Source organism: Trachypithecus francoisi, unplaced genomic scaffold (assembly GCF_009764315.1).
Source record: "Trachypithecus francoisi isolate TF-2019V2 unplaced genomic scaffold, Tfra_2.0 Lachesis_group19, whole genome shotgun sequence".
Taxonomy (NCBI): domain Eukaryota; kingdom Metazoa; phylum Chordata; class Mammalia; order Primates; family Cercopithecidae; genus Trachypithecus; species Trachypithecus francoisi.
This window is the reverse complement of record NW_022681464.1, coordinates 2,560,561-2,586,991: the sequence shown is the minus strand read 5'-3', so window position 1 is coordinate 2,586,991 and position 26,431 is coordinate 2,560,561. Positions and strand designations below refer to the sequence as shown.

Sequence of the window (26,431 nt, the reverse complement as noted above, 5' to 3'; positions counted from 1 at the left end):
TTGGAAAAGGCAACATTTGATTGGTTAAAAAGCATTATTCAGGCTGGGCCCATTGGCTCATGCCTGTAATCGAAGCACTTCGGGAGGCTGAGGCAGGCAGAACAACTGAGGTCAGGAGTCTGAGACCAGCCTGGCCAACCATGACCAACATGGCCGTTTCTACTAAAAATACAAAAATTAGCCAGGTTTGGTGGCGTGTGCCTGTAATCCCAGTTACTCAGGATGCTGAGGCAGGAGAGTCACCTGAGGCAGAGGTTGCCGTGAGCCAAGATCGCATCACTGCACTCCAGCCTAGGAGACAGAGCCAGACTCCATCGCCCCAAAAAAAGAAAAAAAAAAAAAAAAGAATTATTCAGAAAGAACCAATCAGGAAAGAACAGGCAAACAGGAACAGAAGTTCTCACTCTGGTCCCAGACTCCATTCAGAACCAGCAGCTCAGTTTTCAGGCTTTAGGCTGTTTTCAGCTTGAAGGTTGGGTTTCACTGGCGACCCACCCCTGTCTGCCTGGGAATTTGTCTGTCTCCTGCCACTGTCACTACCATGAACTGAAACTTAGAAAAGGAGACCAATAGAATCACATCTACTATTTCTCTATTAAACTTGATTCACCAGGATCCATCTTTTCTATAAAACTAATCACTAATGCAAGCTACTTAAAGCAGTGAGGTGCCTATATCCCAAAGCCATATATTCAAAATATAATTGTTATAAAGAGTACAAAAAGCTCAAATTGCCAGTGAACTGCAAGGGTAATTGTGTTAAAGAAAAGTTGATCTATGTACTCACAGCACTGAAAACTGTCATAACCTCCTTGTTTCAGACTAAGTGGATTATTTATGTGTGATAATGGGCACATATGCTCATTAACATGCTGTCATAAACAGCTGTGTTAAATGTATTATGTGTTCTGTGACATAAATAAGGTGCTCAACATGAGGTTGTGTTTAAAATATAGGCCCCAGGAAGAACAAAAAAGCAATAAATGCTTTCTAATATAGTTGCCTGGTCTTGAATTTCAAATTTATTTCTTCTTTATTAATGCTACTTGTATAGAAATTGTGGATATTACTCTAGCGAAATATCTTGGCATTCAAGGACATTAGAACTTCTTTCTGCTCTCTCATCTTTAGTGTTTCTCAGGCCAGGTTTGCTAGCTTGTGATTCTTTTCTGGTAGAGGAAGAGATAATGTACACATGGGAAAGGTATTTTCAGCAAAATCAGTCTGCATTGATTCAGCAAGCTTAGAGCAAGGCTCATTTGACAGATGCTCTCACCCAATCTTGTTCTAAAAGCCTCCACACTAGATGTGGAACTTAGAGATCATCTAGTTCAACTTCTTAATTTTTGCAGATGAGGGAACTGAGTTTCTGAGGACTTAAAAGACCTTTCTGAGTCATGAATTTTGAAGTGATAAAGCCAAGACCTAAGGCTAGATATCCAGACACCCCATTCAATGTACTTCCCACTAGAAGAACAGGATGTACTATAATTGGGTTGGCTGTGCCAAAAGGATCTGTGGGGAGAAGGAGCATATTTGAAAATAAAGACACGAGGCTGCTGTCATCTGGGATGTTCATCAATATCATCTATAGTAGAGTTATGTGCTCACCATTATTTTACAATTTATATTAATTCAAGCTAAGTTCCAGATGCTTTCAGAGTTAGTGGCCAAGGTGAAAGGAATGAATATATGACAGTGAGTGGCACAAGAAATCATTTGGCAAAATAACAGACTTCAGACATAAGTTTTACAAAAATTGAGTATGCAGGAATGAAGCAAATAAAACCAGGGAGAAACCTGTTCTGCCTTCTCTTCACTGGAAAATAGGGTGTACAAAGATAGAAATAGTTTCTGTCCATCAGAAGAGTATGAGCTAATCCCTGATGAGAATATGGATTACCTGCAATTTAGATGCGTGCCTTTTAAATGACAGAAGAATGGAATGATTTTACAAAGTACAACTAAAAGTGTTCCCATTACAGAAAAATTAAGGAAGCTAATGAAGTCGAGGTTGCTATGCTGAAAAAAAAAAGACTAAAACATAATTTACATGGTTTTTTTTAAGAAATGAAATGCTGTTTCAAACAAATAAAGAGATCTTAAAGAAAATGTCTACCTCTTCTGCATTTTCACACAAGGTGTTTCAGAAGAAAATGGGATTAAACATCAGCAAGAAAATTCAATTAGACCCTTAAAATGATTAAATATTGAAAACAAGATACCAAGGGACATTGTAGAATCTCTAGCCCCAAAGATTGTTCAAAATGAAATTGAAAGTAATTTGGCTTGAATGATTTAAGTATACACCTGTCTGCGCAAGTGGTGGAGCCAATGACCTCCTGAAACCTTGTCAAGGTCTTTGACTCATCATGCGAGTATTCTGTCAAATGCTATGCTGCCAGCTTCGATAAGAATATACTTTAACTAATTATGCTTGCTCCCTCCCCTCAAGATTCTTAAATGACTTTCTATTACCTCGTTGATCTTTATGTTCATTTATGTTTATGAAAAAATTTCAACTGTTATATTTATTTAGATTTCCAAGTCCATGAGAAACATTTGGATGAAAATTAAGACCCTTCAGGGATTTGTGATTTTTGGTAGTGGCTTTATTGACTTGCTTCTGCCAGTGGGATTTACCTATTTAAAAACCCACCTGAGCTTTGTCCTAAATAACTTTGCCCATGCTGTTCAGAGTTGACTTTTATTCTTATAGAACACTGTATCTGATTGGATTTTTTAAAAGTTTCAATGGATGCCATAATCAGACTGAAGAGATAGAAATAATCTCCCCCCAAATCTTAGCTACCACACTAGTAACTATTGCTACTTTAAAATATCTAGTTTTATTTGGAAAATATTAGTTTTTTCTGCTTAAATTTTCATGTACTGACTGATAGGTGGTAATAAGCATGCCAGGATTTATATGAATTTGCAATTTCTCATAATATTAACTTTTGGAACCAATTGTTTTTTTAATTGTGGTTACTTCGACTGGGTACTTTTTACTTATTTAACATAATATCCTTGATTTCAGTTTTTATTTATTTTTGGACATTTTTCAAAGCCCTCAGCTTTTGTGAAAAGCTTTGTAAAGAAAAGAAAGGGAATCTAAGCCTGAGATTTATTTGAATACATGAACATATTTCCCTGTGCTCTCTTGATCCAGGTTTTCAAATTAAAGCTTTCACAGCACTGCGCTTCCTCTCAGAACCTTCTGATGCCGTCACAATGCGGGGAGGAAATGTCCTCCTCGACTGCTCTGCAGAGTCTGACCGAGGAGTTCCAGTGATCAAGTGGAAGAAAGACGGCATCCATCTAGCCTTGGGAATGGACGAAAGGAAGCAGCAACTTTCAAATGGGTCTCTGTTGATACAAAACATACTTCATTCCAGACACCACAAGCCAGATGAGGGACTCTACCAATGTGAGGCATCTTTAGGAGATTCTGGCTCAATTATTAGTCGGACAGCAAAAGTTGCAGTAGCAGGTAAGTGAATTCTTCCTTCTCTTCCTCCTCCTCCTTCCTCTCTTCTTCTTATTCTTTTTTGGAGATAAGAAAATAATTTTTGTAGAAATAATGTATATTTTTTAAATGTTTTAAATTTTAAATTGACAAAAAATTATATATTTTTATGAGGTACAATGTCATGTTTTGATGTATGTATCCATCGTGGAGTGATTATATCAAGCTAATTAACATATCTGTCACCACATACTTACCTCTTTTCTGTGGTGAGAGCATTTTAAGTCTACTCTTTTAGCAATTTTGATGTATATTATGTTGTGCAATAGATATTAAAAGCTTATTTCTTCTCTCTAACTGAAACCTTGTGCCCTTTGAGAAACATCTTTCCATTCCTTACCACCTCCATCTTCCCAAGCCCTTGGTAACCATTCTGCTCTCTAGTTCTATGAGTCTGACTTTTTTTATAATAGATTCTACCTGTAAGTGAGATCATGCAGTATTTTTCTTTCAGTGCCTGGCATGTTTCCCTTAGCATAATATCCTCTAGGTTCATCTATGTTATCACAAATAACAGGATTTACTCTTTTTTTAAGGCTGAATAGTATTCCATTGTGTGTATGTATATATATATATCATACACACACACACACACACATATATATATATATATAATATTTTCTTTACCCATTCACCCATTCATGATTGATTCCATATCTTGGCTCTTGTGAATAATGCTGCAATTAAGATGGAGTATAGATATCTCTTATACACCCTCCTTTCAATTCCTTTGGATATAGACTCATAAGTGGGATTGGTGTATCATATGGTAATTCTAATTCTAGTTTTTTGAGAACGCTACACAACCATTTTTCGTAATGGCTGTCTAATTTACATTTTCACCAACAATGCACACTTTTAAGAAAAAGGAAAGATGAAAAAATTCATGTTTATTATCTCATGGTTTTGACTGACCTTTCTCCTTAAATTAGCTTAGAAAACAGTCATAGGACCTCAACTGGCTGCATAATGTTATGAGATTTTTTTTTAACAAAACTTTCAAGTTGACTTACTGCTTATATCTAAGGGAGGACTTCTCATTAATAGAAAAATATTAGAAAAATAATTTTCTAATCCTACTTTACAGCTTCATTAAATGCAAAACTTTTGCAGAGTCAATTTTTTCGTTGTTGGACCTTAAGAAGAGTAAATTTTATTTTAATTATAGTGGCATGGTCTACTACATATACATCTCAAGTGAGAAATAAAAATTGCTTCTAGTGCTTCCAAATTTCTTAATGCTTGGTAACATGTTGGCTCAACAGCTGAGTAATAAGATGAACAGTTTTTGTTTTCACCTGGATACACTGAAGTCATGTAGACTCTGAAAAAATGGTACTGACCGTTCTGGAATCCATGATATTGCCATTTCTGCCCCACTCTTCTGGTTAGAAGGCAGCTCATAATCATTTCTGTTGGACCCTGAAATGTTAGACCTGCAAAGAGAAGAATCAGTTTTTTCACTTGTTACTATAATGATTTCACCAAAACCTGGAATTTTTTTTTTTTTTTTTGACTTTTGTATTGACTATAAAGCAAGGCAAGCAGATCCAACTTGAAATAAATTTAAGTTATGAATGGGTAAGCAGATTTGAAGGGCTACTTTCAACGTAATCTTTAGTTCTCAGTAAAAACAAAATTGAATCATAGGCTGTTTAGTCATTTGTGGTGGGCTTTCTTTCCCAGGCCCTACTTAGTCTAGTCTCATCTTGGAAGACTGATCAGAATGATAACTCATTTTCATCAATAGCAGGACAGTTGGGCAGAACTACCACTCTCTCATGCACTCTCCTAGTGAGGGTTTGAGAAAGTTGAATCTGAAAGAGGTGATTTTGTCAGGCGGTGTGTAAAGAATTACATCTCATAGATATGTGGTTAATCCCCAAATCTAGCTTAAAACTACTCTTCTGTAGCTTCTTTTCTCTACTAAGAGCTCTGCAGACTGAATGTTTTGTCTCCCTAAAATGTGTATATTGAAATTCTAACCCCCAATGTGATCGTATTGGGAGGTGGAGACTTTGGGAGACAATTAGATCATGAGGGTGGAGTCCTCATGAATGTGATTAGTGCCCTTATAAAAGGAACCACAGAATACCCCTGCTCCTTTCACCGTGTAAGGATGCAATGAGATGTCTGTAATCTGCAACCCAGAAGAGGACCCTCGTCAGAAACCAATCATGCTGGCACCCTGATCTCAGGTTTCCAGCCTCCAGAACTTTGAAAAATCAATGTCTGTTGTTTACAGGCTACCCAGACCATGATACTTTGTGAAAGCCACCCAAACTGATGAAAGCAAAGTTTTCCATAGTCAGTTAAGCCAGATTTTACCTAGAGGTAGACTGGCTAGCCATTCTGCTTTTCTTTGGACTGACCTGGTTTTTGCACTTGAAAGTCCCGTATCCTGGGAAGTCACCTGAGTGCCAGGCAAAACCAGGACAGTGGGTCACTCTACTTCGAGGTGTCCCTGGTCTGCTTTAGCAATGACAGACTGAGGTGCAGATGCAGAAAACCCCCTCTACTCAGCAGACAGGCCAGGTGACATCCTGATCATGAAAATCAAGGCTATAAAGCAACTGGAACCTTGGAGTGATGGATGTCTGAAATTTGATTGATGAGCATAAAATGTAAAGAACTGAATGTTAACGTTAATTGTGATTGATTAGGAGTAACAAGTGGAATAAATGCTGCAGATATGGCAAAAGCAGCTTTCTCAGAATACTCCAAATAAAGTGGAAAGGGGACAATTTGACTTTCAGTCACTAGGGAATTTCTGCCCTCATAAATCCCACCCATCAGTTGTCCACAAGGTGAAAGAAGGTCTACTGATTTGAATGAAGCAGGCTAGTATTTGATACCTTATTACAAAGGGCAGCTGCCTATGCACTGTTAATGAAAATGGCCTTTCGTTAACTGCATTCATGTTGCGTTGCAGTTTCAGTCTTCAAGCACTCTATATTCACATTCACATGTTCTGTCTTTCAGTAGTGAAATGAAGAACAATTCCTTCTCTGTGAGATATTAATACACAGTGGCTTGATCTTTAGTATTCTGTACAAGGATAGGTGCACGGATTCAGTCACTGAGTTACAATCTCATATTAGATTGTATCATTTCAAGGCAATAAGGCTGTTCACAGCATTTTAAACCATGCTGTTTGGCAACACAGAATACATCAATGTTATGTCTGCTGAGGTTAAGATTGCCAAACCACTAGAATTCACAAGGGGCATATATCTTCCTAGTAATAAAGACCATGGACCTGATTTAATCTCATTTTTAAAGCATTAGCAGTCAATAAACCAGTCACTACTAAATGGTAACAGTAGGCTTTGCTTGGGTAAAACAACAACAAAAAAAAATGTTTTATACTCTCAGGTGCTGTATAGAGCCCATATTAAATAATGTCCCTCTTCCATTTTTGCTTTCTCAAAGTGTCTTTTGATACAAAGAAGTGTAGCAAATGAAATCTGTCTTTAATCAGTCAGCATATTTTACACAATGATCTTGCCATGCACCATTCATCCTATTTTCTAGGAGCTTTTCAAGTGCTCTTTAAGACTTGAGTGCACACTTGGCTGGAGAGGGAAGGAGAGTAGGAAAGATAAACGAAGAATTATCATTCCATCCAGCATTTTGTTAAAAATTGCACTGTAACAGGCTACTGACTATCAGTATTTCTACTCATTTTGAGTTCTATTAGTAAAGAATGCCTGGGCTATTAAATCTCCATTTGAAAGCAACTTCATCATACTGACTGAAATTTGGGAATTTTATTTTTATCCAATTAGCTCTAAACTAAAATGCTGCAGTGTTTCTGTGCCATGTATACTTCTATTTAGTCCTCTAGATTGAGAACAGCTGAAGAAGGGAAGCAGCACTGAACTTATCTATGAAGCTTTCCTACCATCCCCTCCACTGTGTGTCTAGCAAAGTATGTCATGTTAATAGGGGACATTTGCCTTACCAATGAAGACATGGGGCTTTATGCCATATAAAGAGAACTTTCTGCTGTTGCCATCCTCCTGTCTACCTCTTATTCTCTTGTCTCCCTTCTATTCCTCCTCCTGCTTCACTGGATTTCTGCAGATTAAACTCACCCATATATATGCATATATAAACATACTCTTGATAAACTGAGTTGGAATAATTTGCTTTATGTATCAATAATCTACAAATTAATTAACTATTGAAAACTTTGTGATTAGAAAATTGACTGTTTGGAAATATTCAAGTGCCACTTAAAAAGGAAAAAGCATGAGCATTTTTTCATTCCTTCCCTAACCCTTACCGTGAGAATGAACTTGCATCTGGCCAAGCACATCCTCCCTACCCTAGATGTTCCCAGCTATCTGAGCCTCTGGATTTTCTTCTGTTCAGCAGACATAGTAATAACCTACCTCCCAAGGCTATGGTAATTTTCAAACAACATGTAGGATGTAAAGCTCTAGTGCAGAGTAGATTCTTATTCAATGACAGCCATAGTATAAATAGACCTAACAATGATTATTATTGCGTTATTTTAGTAATTATTATTAGGAATGAACAACTTTCGATATTTCCATGTAATGATGCAAAATATGTTTTTTCAGGACGATGAAAAATAGGCAACAAATCCTGAGTCATACATATTGTAATCTTGGATCAGATGTCTGCCTTTGCAATCTGTGAACACAAACTGGCAAGCCTGAATTGAGTTTTCAAAAAGTTAAATCTATGAAGATATTTTGGCAAGTGGTGACCAAATCCCTCAGAATAAAAGATTCATTTTTGACCGGTGGATCTACTATTATGTTAATGTAATCAATACAGTTTGTACTGACCAGAGCAGGCGTTTGAGATTGAGCAACCTTGCAATCATTTCAGAAACAGGTGCAGGGCACTGCTCTCTACATTTTTAAATGACTTTCCAACTGAAAAAGATTCACTGAAGCTGGTTCATGGGAGTTCACTTGGTCTCGACTTGGAGTTTAACACAACTGGTACCCTCCTGGGGATGAGGGATTAATTCCAATATGTAAGAAGACTAGATAACAACAGATTTCCTATGAATAAGCATAAACATCCCATTTTATTTTGTTTTTTAATATAACCATGACCACCTGTCCACCCATCCCCACACCTACCCGCCCACACAACTCCTTGTCCACTGACTTGCCCTGCACACTCTGAGGAGCACAGTTGGAGCCTAACTGGTACTTCTGTTTGCATTTATACTTGTGGGGATGGCGCAGGACAGGCTCCTTCAAGGGTAAAGCAATGCTGACTGCTGGGTACATTATAGTGTATTTGTGTCCAGGTAGATTTGTCTTTGTTAATTTTTGAACATTTATATCTTAGTATTAAAACTACTGACTTGCTTTTTATAGCAGTTTCTGTTTCAGAAAGTGAATCTGTATACAGTACCTGGTAATGCTCAGAAACAGTCTGTGAGATAGGTACCCAAATTAACAGGTTAAGAACTTACTGGAAAAAGCTAAGAGCTCTATGGCCAGATACTGGGACTTAGTCTAAATCCAGATGCACACTTATTCCCTTATCACTTTGCTTCTCAATCTAAGGACTGTAATTCAGAACTCTGTAAAAAATTTCTTATGTAATCAGTCATTTATTTTTAATCAATGAAATTCTCCACAATACAAATTTAAAAAAATAACAATAATGGTAATAATGATAATAATAATGAAAATCGATTTATCCATTTAGTGCCTTGAAAATGTCAACCCCTTGTGGGAAACACTATGATTTAGATGTTTTCTTCTAAGATGAGAAGATTTTGCTATCATAGCTATACATTCAATAGTGACACATGACAAATCTGTGTCAGAAAAACAGACAGCATATAATTTTTAAAATAAGCTCATAAATAATGATCTTCTAGGAACACAATTTGGTAATCTTTTATCTTTCTATGTGGTTTTACAATTCAGGCCAAGTTTGCATATTTTTTTCCTGCTTCTTAAAAATCAAGAAAATAAAAGGCCAACTAAATTGCATTTACTTGAATTGTTATTTCATTCAGGGACATATTTTTTCTTTCCTATTACAATAGATGTTCAAGATGCAATTTTCACACTCTGCTTTTAATAACACCGGCATTATAATTAAAATTCCCCTGTGTTTTAAAAAAGTAATTAGTTACTTGAGGAGTTGTTTCAGTGAATTCTCTCCTGGAGTGCCTCCCGTTTAAATGAGTTATGAAATAATTAGTGAAAGTATATTATGGTTAGAGAAGCTAGAATGAAGCATTTTGTGAAATGATAACCTGACCTTTATGTTCTTACTTAAAATAAGCTGAAATAAACCTTAACTGAAGAGAAGGAAGAATAAACCACATTGCCTCAGGTCACTCAAATGTTATATAAAGGAAACAGCAAGAAAAATGTTCATATTCCTTCTCTCTACAGGAGTAAATATAAGAATTTTGCCTAGAAGGTCAACTTCATCCTGTGCAGCAGTTTGGAAAATGTATCCCAGGGCCCTTGAATATGCTCAGAATTCTATTTGGGAAGGTTCAGTTACAGCGCAGAGCTTTCCATTTTACATTTATAGAGATATTGTTTATTTCAAATGATAAGCAGAAAATTAAATTGCTCTGACTCCATAATTCTTAATGACTTAATGATCTTCATTTAGCTAAATGTTCCTATTGTTTTGTAGTTAAAGCATGAGAGAAAGAAAAAATAAGAAGTACATGTGGTCTTATAAGTAACTGCTGTATATTTCCTAATCTTATCATTTTTCTTTAATTTTATTGCTAAATCAAACTGAGATACAGTCATCACCAATATTTCCCCAATGCCTATTCCATCACACAGCCCACACACTTTCAACTTAAATAATTGCATTTTAAAGAGTAGGGTTTTAGTTGCCTTCTTCCTAAGTCAATTAACTTTTCAATAAAATTAAAATAGAAATATATTCCTGAAAAACATGCAGAGTGAAAAGACATCTACATTATAAAATTTACAATAGAGAGCTTGACAAGGCTTTTTGTAGTAGAAACATCAACAAAATAACCTAAAAAAATTCCAACCTTTCATTTCCTTTTTTTTGTTATGAATTCTAATTCATGTGACAATAGAAATAGCTAATTATTCATTCTAAATTTAATCAGTATCTTAAGAGCTCTGTTCTTTTATTCAACTCTTAAGCTATCTACAGTTTGATTTTTGCTGGTACTGTAATGAAAATGCACAAGAAACATCTAACACAACTCAGTAACCAAAAACTCTTTTGAATTTTAGAAAACGTTTTTGGAATATAAAAATTCAAATTTCTTGAAAAATGTCAAAATAAAAAAGATTCAAATCATAGTAATGTGAAAGAAAATAATGTAATATCTTTTCCTTTATATCACAAGGAAAATATATTACACTATGAATCTTGCTAATCTGTTTAACAAAACACAGATTTACAAGAAAAAAGCATAACAAATTTATTTAAACAAAGTTATACACAAGTAACTTGCAGAAATGAAGACCCAAAGACCTAGGGAAAGCTTTATATTTTTATGCTAAGTCTTATTAGAGAAGTGGAGAATTGTGGAAAAACATGATTGGACAGAGAGCATAGACAAATGGAAATAAACTGGGGGAAACCGAGTAAGGTCTGGTTATTCAAATAATTGTCTGTATCTCTGTAGGATATTCCTTCCTGTATTAGTGTGTTCTCACACTGCTATAAAGAACTGTCCAAGACTGGGTAGTTTATAAAGGAAAGAGGTTTAATTGATTCACAGTTCTGCAGGGCAGAGAAGCCTCAGGAAACTTACAGTCATGGTGGAAAGGGAAGCAAACATGTCCTTCTTCACATGACAGCAGGAAGGAGAAGAATGAGACAAGTGCAGAGTGAAGAGGGGGAAAGCCACTCACAAAACCATCAGATCTCATGAGAAGTTAGTATCATGGAACAGCATGGGGGAACGACCCCCATGGTTCAATCACCTCCCATGAGATCCCTCCCACAACACGTGGGGATTACAATTTGGGTTATAATTCAAGATGAGATTTGGATGGGGACACAGAACCAGACCATATCACTTCCCCTGGCTATGGGGCAGGACTCCTGTCACATGAGGGTTTCTGTTATGGACAGCTCTCACATAGAAAGGTGGGAGATAGTCAGAGAGTGACCTCCAAACCACCACATTTTGGTGTAGCATGTCCTGCACCCCATCATTAAGTAGAATAATTGTAGCATTACATTAGATAGCACAGTTGTACAATTCTGATGAAATAATGATGGATAATAACTTTAAGAACCTATTTCTGGTACTGATGTTTTTCCTATTATATTTTTATGTGTATGGTAAAATATATTATTTAAACCCAATAATTGTATACAAAAATATTTGAGTTAAGATATTAATATTAGATACAAAGTTTTTCTACAAAGTAAAGAGACATTATAAACTAGAATGTGTCCTGGAAGCCAAGTAAATTAATTAGAGGAAATCATGGAAAATCTCAGTGTATGGTACCTCAACCTTCTTAAACTTGTACTGTCATAAGCAGTATATATAGATGAAAGTAATGAATGCAGTTAGTAAACACAATTACTTATCTCCCTGTAAAAAGTTATTGTTAACAGTCTTTATATTTAAAATATATATCTATATACTCTATAATAAGCAGCCTAATACACTGGTCATTGTGTTAGTCCGTTTTCATACTGCTGATAAAGACATACCACAGACTGGGAAGAAAAAGAAGTTTAATACAGTTCTACATCTCTGGGGAGGCCTCACAATCATGGCGGAAGGAAAAGCAAGTCACATCTTACACAGATGGTGTCAGGCAAAGACAGAGCTTATGCAGGGTAACTCCCCTTTTTAAAACCATCAGATCTTGTGAGAGTTATTCACTATCATGAGAACAGTATGGGAAAGACCTGCCTTCATGATTCAATTACCTCCCACAGGGTCCTTCCCACAACACATGGGAATTCAAGATGAGATTTGGGTTAGGACACAGTCAAATCATATCAGTCATTACACATATCACTGCTAAATTTGCCTATTATTTGGCAGACGTAAGAGTTAGAATAAATCAGAAAGAGCCATTTGGATTCATGAAGGAGTGACATATTTTTGACCTAACAAATAAGTTGTTTTGGACCTTGAATCATGAAGTTAACATAAAACAATAATAAGAAAACAACAATGATAAATATTTTTGATAGAGATTCAATAACCAGAGTAGGTCCCAAATTTCCAAATTTATGTCTTCATTCTGTGTTATACTGGGAATGAACAAACACACACACACATGCAAACACACACACACCTGTGACTCTTAGTGCTCTAGCCTAGAGTTCTTTGGAAGTTTCCTGTTAAAAGACAGAGCCTTAGCCTCAAAGGTCAAAGCACTTCTGTTGAAAAGTCTTGTTTGAAAAATTCCCACAGCAACTGAGGAGCAGCTCTTAGGTACACAGAATTTATCACAGGTTCTCAACTAGCACTTATTGTGAAATGTAACTCAGGTATCTCTAATTGGACCAGATGGAGCTATGGGGTTCTAATTTCTGGAGCGGAGTTAAACCTCAAAGTTTGTTTTCTTAGAGTAGCACGTCTACCTTCAGAATCCCAGTGAGCATGTGTCAGAGAAAATTTACATTTAAATAGTTTGATAGGCTGGACATGGTGGCTCATGCCTGTAATCCCAACATTTGGGAGGCTGAGGTGGCAGGATTGCTTGAGCTCAGGAATTCAAGATCAGCGTGGGCAACATAGTGAGACCCCTGTCTCTATAAAAAAGTAAAAAATTACCTGGCTGTGGTGGTGCATGCCTATAGTCCCAGCTACTTGGGAGCCTGAGGCAGAAGGATCACTTGAGCCTAGGAGATCAAGGCTGCTATAAGCTGTGAGTGTGCTACTGCACTGCAGCCTGAGTGACAGAGTGAGACCCTATCTCAAAAAAAAATGTTTTTTTAAACAAAAATATTAAAAAATACTTTGATAGGTCTCAGTATATCTGGGGCTGGGAGTGGCGGTTCATGCCTGTAATCCCAACACTTTGGGAGGCTGAAGCAGGAGGATCACTTAAAGACAGGAGTTTGAGACCAGTCTGAGCAACATAGCAAGGTCCTGTCTCTACATAAGATTTAAAAATTAGCCAGATATGGTAGTACATGCCTGCAGTCCTAACTACTTAGGAGGTTGAAGTGGGAGGTTGCTTGAGCCCAGGAGTTCGAGGCTGCAATGATTTATGGTTGCACCACTACACTCCAGCCTGGGCAACACAGTGAGATCACAACTTTAAAAAAAGATAGTTATATACGTGGGATATAGTTTGTGTGAGAGGATCTGTATTCTATCGCATCTGCATATTTCCCATGATGATCTCTAAAGGAATGAATGTACACTATTTATATCCACTATTTATATTAACTCAGGTTACCAAGAGTTATTTAGAGATAAACACAGTACACAGACACATTCACACACCTTTCCATTTAGATGGCTCTTCCTAGATCAGCCTCTGTGTCTTCAGTCTACTGATGAACACCACGGTCATAAAATCTTGTTGATTTATAATCCTTGTTCTTTTTATACACATTTTTAAAAGCTGCTTTAAAAAATCAGTTTCACTGTAATCCTGAGGCTTTACCACCCTTAAAACAGGCTGCTCATCAGGTTCATTTACTAAGATTTTACCTGGAACACTTCACCAACTAGAAGCCTATTTAAGAAAGTGTGTTAAAGATTAATAAAGCCTATACAGCTTCAACATTAAATTTCAGTGCTGGTTGGTTTTATTGAATTGGATTTTTGTGGTCCCTTTTGCAAAGGAATTCATCTCCAAAGGCTGAAACATGACATAAAAGATAATTAGCATTTCTTTGATGCAGAAGGCACAGGTTCCAGGAGCATCCTTTGGGTCCCATAGTGCATTGGGCATTCCATGAGCCAAACTTGTGGCTATTTTTCTAAATTTCTTTTTTTTTTTTTTTTTTTTTTTTTTTTTGAGACGGAGTCTTGCTCTGTCACCCAGGCTAGAGTGCAGTGGCCGGATCTCAGCTCACTGCAAGCTCCACCTCCTGGGTTCACGCCATTCTCCTGCCTCAGCCTCCCGAGTAGCTGGGACTACAGGCGCCCACCACCTCGCCCGGCTAGTTTTGTGTATTTTTTAGTAGAGACGGGGTTTCACCGTGTTAGCCAGGATGGTCTCGATCTCCTGACCTTGTGATCCGCCCGTCTCGGCCTCCCAAAGTGCTGGGATTACAGGTTTGAGCCACCGCACCCGGCCTTATTTTTCTAAATTTCTTTCCAGTTATGTCCCAGTCCAGGAGTGGCCAGGTTTGGAATATGTAATTGCAGATAAAATAAATGTTCTCTTCCACCTCAGTATACACATTGTGAGTATCCGGGATTTGTTTATTTGTTTTTATTGGGAAATAGTTTATATACCATAACATTTACTCTTTAAAAGTATATAATCCAGTCACTATTAGAATATTCATAAAATTGTGCAACCATCACCACCAGCTAATTCCATAGCATTTTCATCACTCCTATTTCCCCTTCTCCCCCTGCTCTGGAAAACACTTACCTACTTTCTGTCTTTGCTATTTAACATAAATGAGATTATCTGATTATCCTTCGGCTTGTTTTTTCACTTAATGATATATCTTGGACATCTTTCTATATTTGTTCTTACAGATCAATCTCATGCTTTTTAATTCCTGCACAATATTTCATGATTTATGATTCATATATTGAAAGCTATTCTATTTGTTTCCAAATTTTTGCTTTTGCTAATAATACATGAATGAATATTCTTGTATTTAGTAAATGTTCTTCTGTACATACCTTTGACAAGTCTTCTTCTTACCTAGTGATGTAATCACTTAATCAAAGGGTATGAACATTTTGATAGAAACTGGTATATTCAAGAGCATTTTATTAGCCTGGACCTAAACATTGTAAGCCAGAATTCGTTTTACTGCTGTTGACTGAGCAAATAGAGCTGGCTTCTTCTTAACTTATAAATATCATTGAAGCCTACTTTCTACTCTGATAAGAGTAGTGATGAGTTGACACTGTTAATGAACAGCCATAAGCATTTGCCAGAGAGAACCTTATACATGGAAACCTGGAGGAATGCATCTCATCCATGTCCTGGGTTTTTGACTATGGTTTGGACATTCATGCCCTCCAAACCACATGTTGAAATTTGATCCACATGTTGAAGGTGGGGCCTAATGGGAGGTGTTTGTGTTATGACAGTGGATTTCTGTCATAATAAATGAGCTCTTGCTTTATTAGTTCCCAGGAGAGCTGGTTGTTAAAAAGAGCCTGGTGTCTCCTCCCTCTCCCTCTTGCTTCCTCTGTTATCATGTGATCTCTGTATATGCTGGCTTCCCTTCACCTTCTGCCACAAATGGAAGCAGCTTGAGGCCCTTATCAGAAGTAGATGTTGGCACCATGTTTCTTTCACAGCTTTCAAAACTGTAAGCCAAATGAACGTTTTTTTCTTTATAAGTTATCCAACCTCAGATATTGCTTTATAGTAATACAAATAGTCTAAGACAATTCTCCATATATGGATTTGTGTCTCTTCTGCTGTCCGTAAAAAGAAGTTTCTAGTAGATGTCACTCCATGAACTATCCTGGGATTCCTCTCAGGTCCAAAATAAAAACGTTTCAGGCTCTGTATATAATGTCAGATGCCATTGAGTTACATCAGCATACCATAGAAGAATGATAACTCTTTCCAGTGGCCTAAATGTCTTTTAGGATCTTAGTCCTGCCTGTACTTGTAGCCTCTTTTTTTTTTTTAATTTTTTTTTAATTTTTTATTTTTCTGAGTTGGAGTCTTGCTCATGTTGCCCAGGCTGGAGTGCAGTGGTGTGATCTCAGCTCACTGCAACCTCTGCCTCCTGGGTTCAAACCAAGCGATTCTCCTGCCTCGGCCACCCGAGTAGCTAGGATTACAGGCATGTGCTACGACGCCTGGCTAATTTTTTTTTTTTTTTTTTTTTTTGTATTTTTAGTAGAGACTAAAAGGGTCACCATATTGGCCAGGCTGGTTTTGAACTCCTGACCTCAAGTGATCCTCCTGCCTTGGTCTCCCAAAGTACTAGGATTACAGGCATAAGCCACTGCACCCAGACTCTAGCTTCATTTGTAGCCAAATCCATACTCATTTCTTCATGTTTTACAGCAGTTTGATAAATGTGCATTCTGGTGCCATGCCTTTGTACCCTTTATTCTATATGCCTTATTCTCTCATACATCATGCTAGCTCTTGCCTTTATTTCCCTCAGACTCAATTCTTGCAACCCACCTTCAGGAACCTTTAATTGGCCCCCTAGACTAGGTGAGGCTCCATCTTCTTTGTGCCCACCATAATCTATCCTTCCCTCTGTCATTGCATGGAGCATATTACACTGTATCCTTACAAGACTCCTAGACAAACAGGACTCCTCCCCTGGCCAAAGATCTCATAAAGACACAGACCGTGTTACATTTGTCTTAGCTTCCCTAGGCAGTGAGACTCCACAGAACCTTGTTAGTTATGTGGGTTAACACTGTGGTTAGGGGCACAGGCTTCAGAGCCAGTCAGCCTCAGAATCTATCTCTTGGTCATTCACTAGTTCTGTAAACTTGGGACAACTGTGGAAATATTCTGGGCCTAGTTTTTTCATGTATTAAATACAGCTATGAGATAGTGTCTACCTTCTAAGGTTATTGTGAAGATTACCAAATAATACTGAACAGAGGACCTAAAACATAGTGAAGCAGGACGTTTCCCTGACCCCTTCATGGGACTTGCAACAGGGATGCTTGCTTTACTCAGCCCACCGCTCTCAACTCCTTGTGGAGGGAGCACACAAGTGAACCAGTCAGGAACTGGACAGCACAAGGGCTGGAACCAGCCGGCCATTGTGGTGCCAGCAGGATCAAACTCCAATCACTCAGACCTGCTGCACACCCTTCACAGGAGGGAGTGCACAGGCAAGCAGGTACAGGAGCCAGAGCAAACACTTTTGGGTGCCAGCAGGACCGAACTCTGTGCAGGCCCCATGGCAGCATCCAGGTGGGGTGCCTGCGATTCCCGAAGCCCCAGAGGGCATGTTACAGTGCTTTTAGCTCTGCCATCTGCAGACAGCTTAAGTGTTAACAGCTCAGTGGGCCCATGGCTACCCTCTGCCAACAAGGGCAAAGAGCCAGTGTGACAGCCTTCTGTATCCGCACTCATGGCTCCCAAACTCTTGTCCAGCATCCAGGAAAAAAGAGGTTGCATGAATGAATTGAAGGATGGTAAATGTGGGGGATTTTATTGCCGATGAAAGTGACTCTCAGTGGGAAGAGAAGCTGAAAAGTGTACAGTGTGGGGGAAGGGTAGGAATCTTCCCTTGAAGTCTGGCTGTCTCTGGCTGGATTCTTTTTTGAAGTTATGCCATCAAGCTGTTCCTCTGAAGTCAAGCCACTTCTCTCCAATCATCCTGCTGCTTCTCCCCTCTACTGGCTGAGTCCGGGGTCTTCATAGGCACACAATGAGACAGGGTGGGGCCATGAGTGGTTTAGGAAAAGGCAACATTTGAGCAAGAAAACAGGGATGTAAGTTCCCATTTTAGGTGGTGATTTCAGGCTTTTCAGCTTGAGGGTGAGATTTTTTTCAGGGACCCTCCCTTTTCTGCCTAGAATTTCTCTGTTCCCTGTCCCCATCAATAGTAAAAGCTCAATAAATGAGGCTTTATGAAAAACAGAAAATCAGGGTAGTATTAAAGATTCCCTAGGTACCTTACAGCAAATAGGAAGGGAGAAGCCCCATGAAGAAGCCTTTTGCTATGTGGGGACACATATTCTGTGTCTTTGCTGCTCTATGAGTGTTGGCCTGTTTCCCATGCAGAGGTTTGTTCTTCCCAATCTAGGTGGACTCTATGCAAACGTGTGAGATGATATTTGTCTTTTTAAAGTTCTTAGCACCAATATTGTAAGATCAATACTTCTGCCTGAAGTAAACAGCATCAATAAAGTAATGACTGGGCTAGAAAATAGTTGGATAATACTCAGGGTTCATGATTTTAATATTTGATGATATTAAAACACATCTCCTTAACCTCACTCAGGAAAAGTCAGAAGTAAAGTTTGTCATGGCTTTGAAGAACTTTCTATGGGTTGGCAAACCTTGGGAGAATTTCATTATATTCTGGGAAGGCATGTAAACTACCTATTGGCCCGCTACCCCAGGCAGCCTTTAACATATCATGAAAGTAAATGGTTATTACAGATATAAAAATGATGGGGTTAAGAAACTCACATTTATGATGACTTGAATTAACAACTATGTTTTCATACAAATCTTCTTTATTTATAACTGGCTTAGAAAATTATCTCTCATTTTATGCTTGTTGGTTTCTTGTGTTCAAAAACTTCAAGCAGTTACTCTATTTTGCCCGAAGGTCTAAATTTGTTTCTTCCAACTCTAAGCCATTTTTCCCAAGTCTTATTTTTCCCTTGAATTTGTGTAGATACCTGTAGTACAAATGTTTCACTTTTAAAAAGGGCTTTTTAAAAGCCATTTTTCTAGGAAATATTTTAATAATCAGCATTATGTATGTTGCCTGTGTAGTTATGTAAATAATTTCAGCCTTTCCTCCACAAAACTCTTATAACTTAACATGCCTTCAGAAAACGTGAATAAGATTACCAGATAATGCCTCCCCAATAAGCATGTCAGTACTTTGGAAAGAAAATGTGAATGCTGAGTTGAGAATGTGTGTTAGGCACAATGACAATAACAAGGAGGTTTACAAGTGAAATAGCGTTACAATTGGCACCTCAGTTTGGAGGAGGAAAGCAATTTGGTGAAGTGAAAGATGTTAAATGTTTTAATTTTCTTCCATGCCAGTAAAATCTTGTGAAACAAGGTGACATACTAAATTTTCTATACTACAGTCGCTCCAAGAGCCTGTCAGCATTTTCATTATAAACTCTATTTTCAGAGCTTTATAACTCAGCTTTAAGAATTCACTCTGGCTTGACATTTACAGTGTAAGGTCTTACCTGGGGAACATGTGTTTCACATGTTTTAAAAATTATGAGTTTATCCATTTTTCAGTTTATAATGAGTAACCTTTTCACACTTTTTAACTTGTCTGCTGTGCCTCAGAAATTGGAGGGAGAAGGCTTACATATGGTAGATCGCCAATGGGGGAAGAATCTACAGATGAGGTCAACACAGGTCAGGGCTGCTGATTTTCATTACGGAAACTCACAAAGAGTTTCTGTAGAAAGCAAAGAGCTCTGCTATGCTGCCCTCAACATTTCAGACTAGAGTTTGTGCTATCCGAGGCATATACTATACCACGACAAGAACCTGATGGATTGCAGAATTCTTAGTCCCCAGTCTGCTTATTTCAATATTTGTATTATATTGTGGCTGGCATAAGACCTTTTTCTAAAGCGTCACAACATTCACTCTAATCTTGCTTGTTTGTTGTTAAGTCTTCTTTGCATGTGTTTCTGTGTGTGTGTGTGTGTGCGTGTGTGTGTGTGCGTGCATGTGGTTTATTTTCCACCTTTCTATCATTATTTAGCATAGGGAGGTTTTCAGTCAATATTATTCATTAATACAGCTACCCTCTTTACACCTTGAATATCTACAGTTAAATCTCCTGAAGAATTAGTTTTTAGAAAGTTAGAATCAGAAAAGAGTGAGGGAGAAATAAACAAGGAAGCAACAGAAGAGAAAAATATCTGTGGCCATTTGGTATCAGACCTTAAAATGTCTTGAGGACTGAGTAACTACTATGGCTTCCCAAAAGGATCATATATGGGTAATCTAGGAAAAAAATGGAATTCCCTCAATAAAAGGTATGGTAGCAAGTCTTCAGTTCTAGGTTATTTCAAGAGAATCCTAGAAAATCATCACTTCTTGATATGTATTGAGAATTATTTCACTCCCATCTAATTGCAGTGTATTTTTACATGGCTGACAAATTATCTTCCAAAGTGGATGTACCATTTTGCATTTCCACTAGCAATTAATGACAGTTCGCTGCTCCACATAATTTTCATTATTTGATGTCAGTGTTCTGGCTGTTGGTCATTCTAATAGATGCATGGTGGTATTTTACTGTTATTTTAATTTGTCACTTTCTAATGACATATGATATGGAGTATCTTTTCATATGCTTATTTGACACCTGTATGTCTTCTTTGGTCAGATATCTGTGCAGGTCTTTTACCCATTTTAAAATTGAATTATTCATTTTTTCTGAGTGTTAAGAATTTTTGTATATTTTGTTTGACAGTCCTTTATCAGATATGTCTTCTGTAAATATTTTCTTCTATTCTGGAGCTTGTGTCTTCAGTCTCTTGATGGCATCCTTCTTGGAGCTGACGTTTTTAATTTTAATGCAATTCAGTCTATCAATTATTTCTTTCAAGGATCATGCCTTTAAACATTGTTGTATCTCAAAAGTTGTCTAAAAGCCATCTCTATGCCCAAGATTATTTAGACTTTCTTCTATGTTTTCTTCTAGTAGTTTTATAGTTTCATATTTTACATTTACATCTGTGATTCATTTTGAGTTAAGTTTGTGAAATATGTAAGGTCTGTGTCTAGATTCTTCATTTTTCTTTTGCATGCTGATGTCCAGTTGTTTCAGCAACATTTGCTGAAAAAAACTGTCTTTCACCATAATACGGTCTCTGTTCCTTTATCATTAACCAGTTGGCTATATTTTCAAAACATTTTTAGTGTGTTTATTTGTTTCCATGTCTATTAACACCATCCAAACAGAAACTGCCATAATCTCTTGCCTGCTTCTCTTAAAACGGTCTATTAATTGGTTTACAATATATTTCATACACAGAGACCAGTTGTGTTTTCAACCATTTGAAGTTGGTGAATGATTTTCCACTGCTTTTAGGATCAAATATAAACCTTTCATGAAATGTAAAGCCCTATGTAATCTAGCTTCCTCCTGCCATCCCTTCTCTCTCTTTTCCTCTCTTTCCTCCCCAACCAACTTCATTTCTGCCAATTTCTTCACAATGCTCCAGCCATATTTTTTTTCACTTCCTTGAGCATGTCTCACTTCGTCCCACATCAAGTCTTGGACTATGGAGTAATTTCATGGAGATACTAAACTCAGCTGCCCTTGGTCTAGCTCATTGCTCTATTCATTCTTTAGAGCTGTTTTGCTGTTTCTTTCTCTGAGCTATCTGTTGAGTGTTTAGGTATCACTGCTAACTACTACCGCATACCATGCCCTCAATGTCCTTCATAACAATTGCCAATTATAATTTCATTATTATTTGTTTAGCACATGCCTTCCTCACTAGAGTGAAGCCTTCCTGAAAGCAGTCGGAATCGTAGCTGTCATCTTTGCTGTTGTATTCACAGAGGGCACAGTATTACAGTGTCTGAGTGTCCTACCAGGGTCATGGGCAGTGACTGAACTGGAATCATCAGAAATGCAGAGCCAAGGAGCTGAGGGTTAAACTCATGATTACTGGAGCCCAGGACTTCTCTGTTCATCTAGGAGTGAAGTAATCCAATGAAAAGTCAAAAGACTTTAGTTATCAGTGTACAGGGACAGCCTAGAGAGCAAGGACTTGGTGAGTCATGTCCCTGTGTGATATTACTTCCCTCCGAGTGTGAGGCAGACCACCTGTCAACTGATGGTCTTCAGGGGAGAAGGGAGGGGGAAGGTCAGAGACCTTTCTGCTTTGCTGTTTTCTCAATTTCCAAGCCGCCATACTTTGGAGTAGCATTTTTTGAACCCCATGAGAGGGAAGTATAAGGAGAGAAGTCTTAGGTGATGAAAAGATTGGGATTGTAGGAGTGGAAAGATGTGATTTCTTTCTTCCCTCATCATGAAGGTTATGTATGACACTTCTACACAAAAGACAGATTAATAAGAAAAAAAAGCATAACAAATTTATTTCATCAAAGTTTTTATTAAATAAAGACTTAAAGACCCAGGAAAAGTGTCTATTTTTATGTTCAGGTTGGATGAAGAATGCTCAGGCATGTAAAAATGCAACTGGACAAAAGGATCTGATCTAATGATAATATGTTGAGGGAGGAAACCTAGTAGAGCCTGGCTATTTGAATCCTTGTTGGTTTCATTGCATTGCATTCCTTCCCCACAACCCCCCACATGGAATAAAACCCCTCTGAATGAGGGTCTTGCAACTTCCTTGCAGGCAAAGGAAGTCGTAGAATTATTTTATGGCCAGTTACCACACAGAATAGTGAGGGAAGATCAGAGTGACCTTCCTTGTGAGCCTCTCCTAATCTCTTTTAGTTCAAAGTACTTTGGGATAGCATTCTCTGAGCTCCAACAGGATCCACCAAACTGCTATCTGAGCTTGATGAATACAAGTCATCATAGACAGTTGAATTTTATAGTCAACATGTATTGAATACTTCTATGCAGGTGTCATAGTGACCATGGAAAGGGAGTCCCTCACTTAGAGGAGCTAACATAGTATCAAGATGAGTAGAAAGAGTGCCTCTAACATTGTATTAGTATAGAAGTCACCAGTTTCATAGTCTACTATCCACTTTGTCCTCCAGGCTGATCAATAACAGAAGTTATTGATTATTTTTCAAAACAGCATGGGAATTTCATTTTATCTCTTATAAAGTTTAATAAACAGCTACAAAGGTCTTTATGAAGAGGACTTTGTCTCTTGAAGTACAGTATTTTCATCATAAAAGCATTACATTTTTAGATTTAAAAAAAAAATCCTCATCAATATAGGTGAGAAGAGCAAGGAAAGCTTATATTACTTTATTTTTTTATACTACCAGGGCATATTTTGAAGTTTGAATGTTTAAACATATCTGGTCAGTTGAAGAGAATGACTTTCTTCATTACTGATTGAATATTCAAGGAGAAATTTTAGCAAGAATGTATGACTTTTTTAAAGAAAATTATTTCTGAATGATTAAAAAGGACCATTTTCCCATAAAGACAGTCAAGGTAAAATGAGCAGAACTAAGAAAGGAAACAACCTCTTCAATTAGTGCATTTTCAGAGCTAAGGACAAAGGTGCTTCCTAAACAAAAGGATCTTGACAAATGAGGATGCTCTTTAGAGAGAATCTGTTCAAAGGAGCCCTATGTAGTTCAACAGGCTCCTTCAAATGCAGTGCATTTTAAAAGCTTAGAAAGTAATGATACGCCCTCTAGACTGCCAGGCAGGAGTTTTATTGTGAAGGTTTTGGTAACACAGGTCGGTTTGTAGCATCCGCTTTGAACTAGCCTTTCATGATTCTGAGACAGGTGCTTATAATAAGTATTTACAAGTCAGGAGATGAAATTTAAGTTTCTATTTTTATTTCCCCCATCCTCTCATCTCCTACATTTTATATATTGGGTCTATCCTAAGATTGCTTCTGACTCTGCGCACTCTAGTGCCCCAAATTTCTTCTTAAACTCTCTGCCTCTATCCTAACTTCTTGCATACATACTCACCCTTTCTGGCCAAGGACTTGCATTTTATCCCAAATATGCTGAGCCCTGGAATCTCAGCCTTTCTCCACGTGCATCTTTCTTCCTCCACGTGTATTCACTTGAGGACCTTTCATGCTTGTGACTGGCAGGACCTGAATCAATTGCTCTCCTCCTGCTTGGCTTTATTCCAACCTCTTGCTCCTCTCTAGGTTAGTGTACAAGAGAAATAAGCATATCCCCAATAATCTGTTAAGTGAGTTGTGAATTTGAGAAGTTAAGGAGAATGTATTCCCCATTATACTCTTTGTATAAACATTTTAACTTTAAAATCTGGCACTCTACCTAGAAGAAATGGGTGACAGATTTGCCTAGCAAGGTAAATCATCACTATCTTATTATGTAATACTGTTGAAAGGCCTAGATATCTTTGGACAGATGGTGCCCTATTAGAGTAAAGGAAACTAAAAAGAAGAGATCATACTGACTCCCAGGGTGTTAGATGTTTCTAAAACTATGTGTATGTCATAATGAAAAACAGACCTACACTACCAATACTTTCAGAGGAAGCATAGTCTTAGACTGTATTTATCATTTAAGTGAAGAATATTATACAAGAAATTCAATTTATGTAAGCTGTCAATTAGAATAAGTTGGACATTCCTACTTGTTCTTTTTACAGCAACTGCCCTTAAAAGTGGTTTAACACCTCTTTAAACTCCTTGAATACAATAAGCATATGTTTATCCAGAACTAAAAATAATTTATTTTTACACTACTTCTATTTTTTTTTTTTTTTTACAACACAAAGGAAGATGAAAGTACATAAAAATTCTATTGCTTTTCACAGGGCAGCATAGTTTTAATCTTGGTACCCACAGGCATGTAATGTGACTTGAGGCCTAACAACACCCTGTAATTCTTTCTGAATCCTTATAAAAATTATGTCCGTGACGTTGATAGTATTATATTTTCTGTAAAAGACACTGTAGTGTTTAAAACATATTTCTGATACAGTCCTTGCTCTCAAGCATTTGGTAAATAGTCTGACTTAACCAGAGTCCTCGTGTTTAATCCCTCTAAATACAGGCTTATACTTCATTGTATATACAAGTGCGTATGTGTATGTGTATACATAGTATATATGTTTGTGTGTTTATCTACACACTTGTAAATACAAGTAGGTACAAGTTGTGCCTTACAGGGCAATATATACTTCATAAATTGATGCATAATGCTTGTGCCTATTTATGGGGTGTATGTCATATTTTGATATGTTTATACAATGTGGTGGGATGATCAAATCGGGATATTTAGGATATCCATCACCTCAAATGTTTATCATTTCTTTGTGTTAGGAACATTTTTACTCTTCTAACTTTAATATAATCTCATGTATTTTTGAAATATACAATAAATTATTATATATTTACTACCAAACACTAGAATTTATTCCAACTGCATATTTGTACCTATTAACTAACCTCTCTCTTCATCCTCCTCCTCCACCCTTCCTAGACTCTAGTAACTGTCATTCTAGTGTATATGTGCATGAGATCAACTTTTTTTGCTCCCACATATGATTGAGATCATGCAGTATCTGTCTTTCTGTGCCTACCTTATTTGACTTAACATAGTGACTTCTAGTTCCATCTGTGTTGCTGCAAATAACAGAATTTCATTTTTTTATAGTGAATGATATTCTATTATGTATATATACCACATTTTCTTTATTCATTTACTTGTTGATGGGCACTTAGATTCCATATCTTGGCTATTATGAATAGTTCTGCAATAAACATAGGGGGTGAAGGTATCTCTTTGATGTACTGATTCCCTCTCCATTGGATAAATACCTAGTGGTGGGATTGTTGGATTGTATGGTATTTCTATTTTTAGCCTTTTAAGAAACTTCTGTACTGCTTTCCATAATGTCTGTACTGATTTGCATTCCTATCAACAGTATATAAGGATTTAGTTTTCTCTGCATATTTGCCAGCGGTTGTTATTTTTTGTCTTTTTGTTAATAACCATTCTGACTGAGGTGACAAGATAACTCATTGTGGTTTTCTTTTTTTTTTTTTTTTTGAGACGGAGTCTCGCTCTGTCGCCCAGGCTGGAGTGCAGTGGCCAGATCTCAGCTCACTGCAAGCTCCGCCTCCCGGGTTTACGCCATTCTCTCGCCTCAGCCTCCCGAGTAGCTGGGACTACAGGCGCCCGCCATCTCGCCCGGCTAATTTTTTGTATTTTTTTTTTTTTTTTAGTAGAGACGGGGTTTCACCGTGTTAGCCAGGATGGTCTCGATCTCCTGACCTCGTGATCCGCCCGTCTCGGCCTCCCAAAGTGCTGGGATTACAGGCTTGAGCCACCGCGCCCGGCCTCATTGTGGTTTTCATTGTGATGATTGGTGATATTGATGTTGAAAAATTTTTAAATATATTTTGGCCATTTGTATGTCTTTTGAGAAATGTCTATTCAGATCTTT

The 26,431-nt window shown here is 37.5% G+C and overlaps 1 protein-coding gene across 1 annotated transcript in view; it reads left to right on the top strand.

The window, feature by feature from the left end:
* LOC117063885 (netrin receptor DCC-like) overlaps nt 1-26,431 on the top strand; it is a 474,587-nt gene that overhangs the window by 428,621 nt on the left and 19,535 nt on the right. The window contains exon 2 of the mRNA XM_033177697.1: nt 3,173-3,493. Coding sequence (XP_033033588.1) covers nt 3,173-3,493 — 321 coding nt within the window. The remainder of the gene's footprint in view (nt 1-3,172; nt 3,494-26,431) is intronic.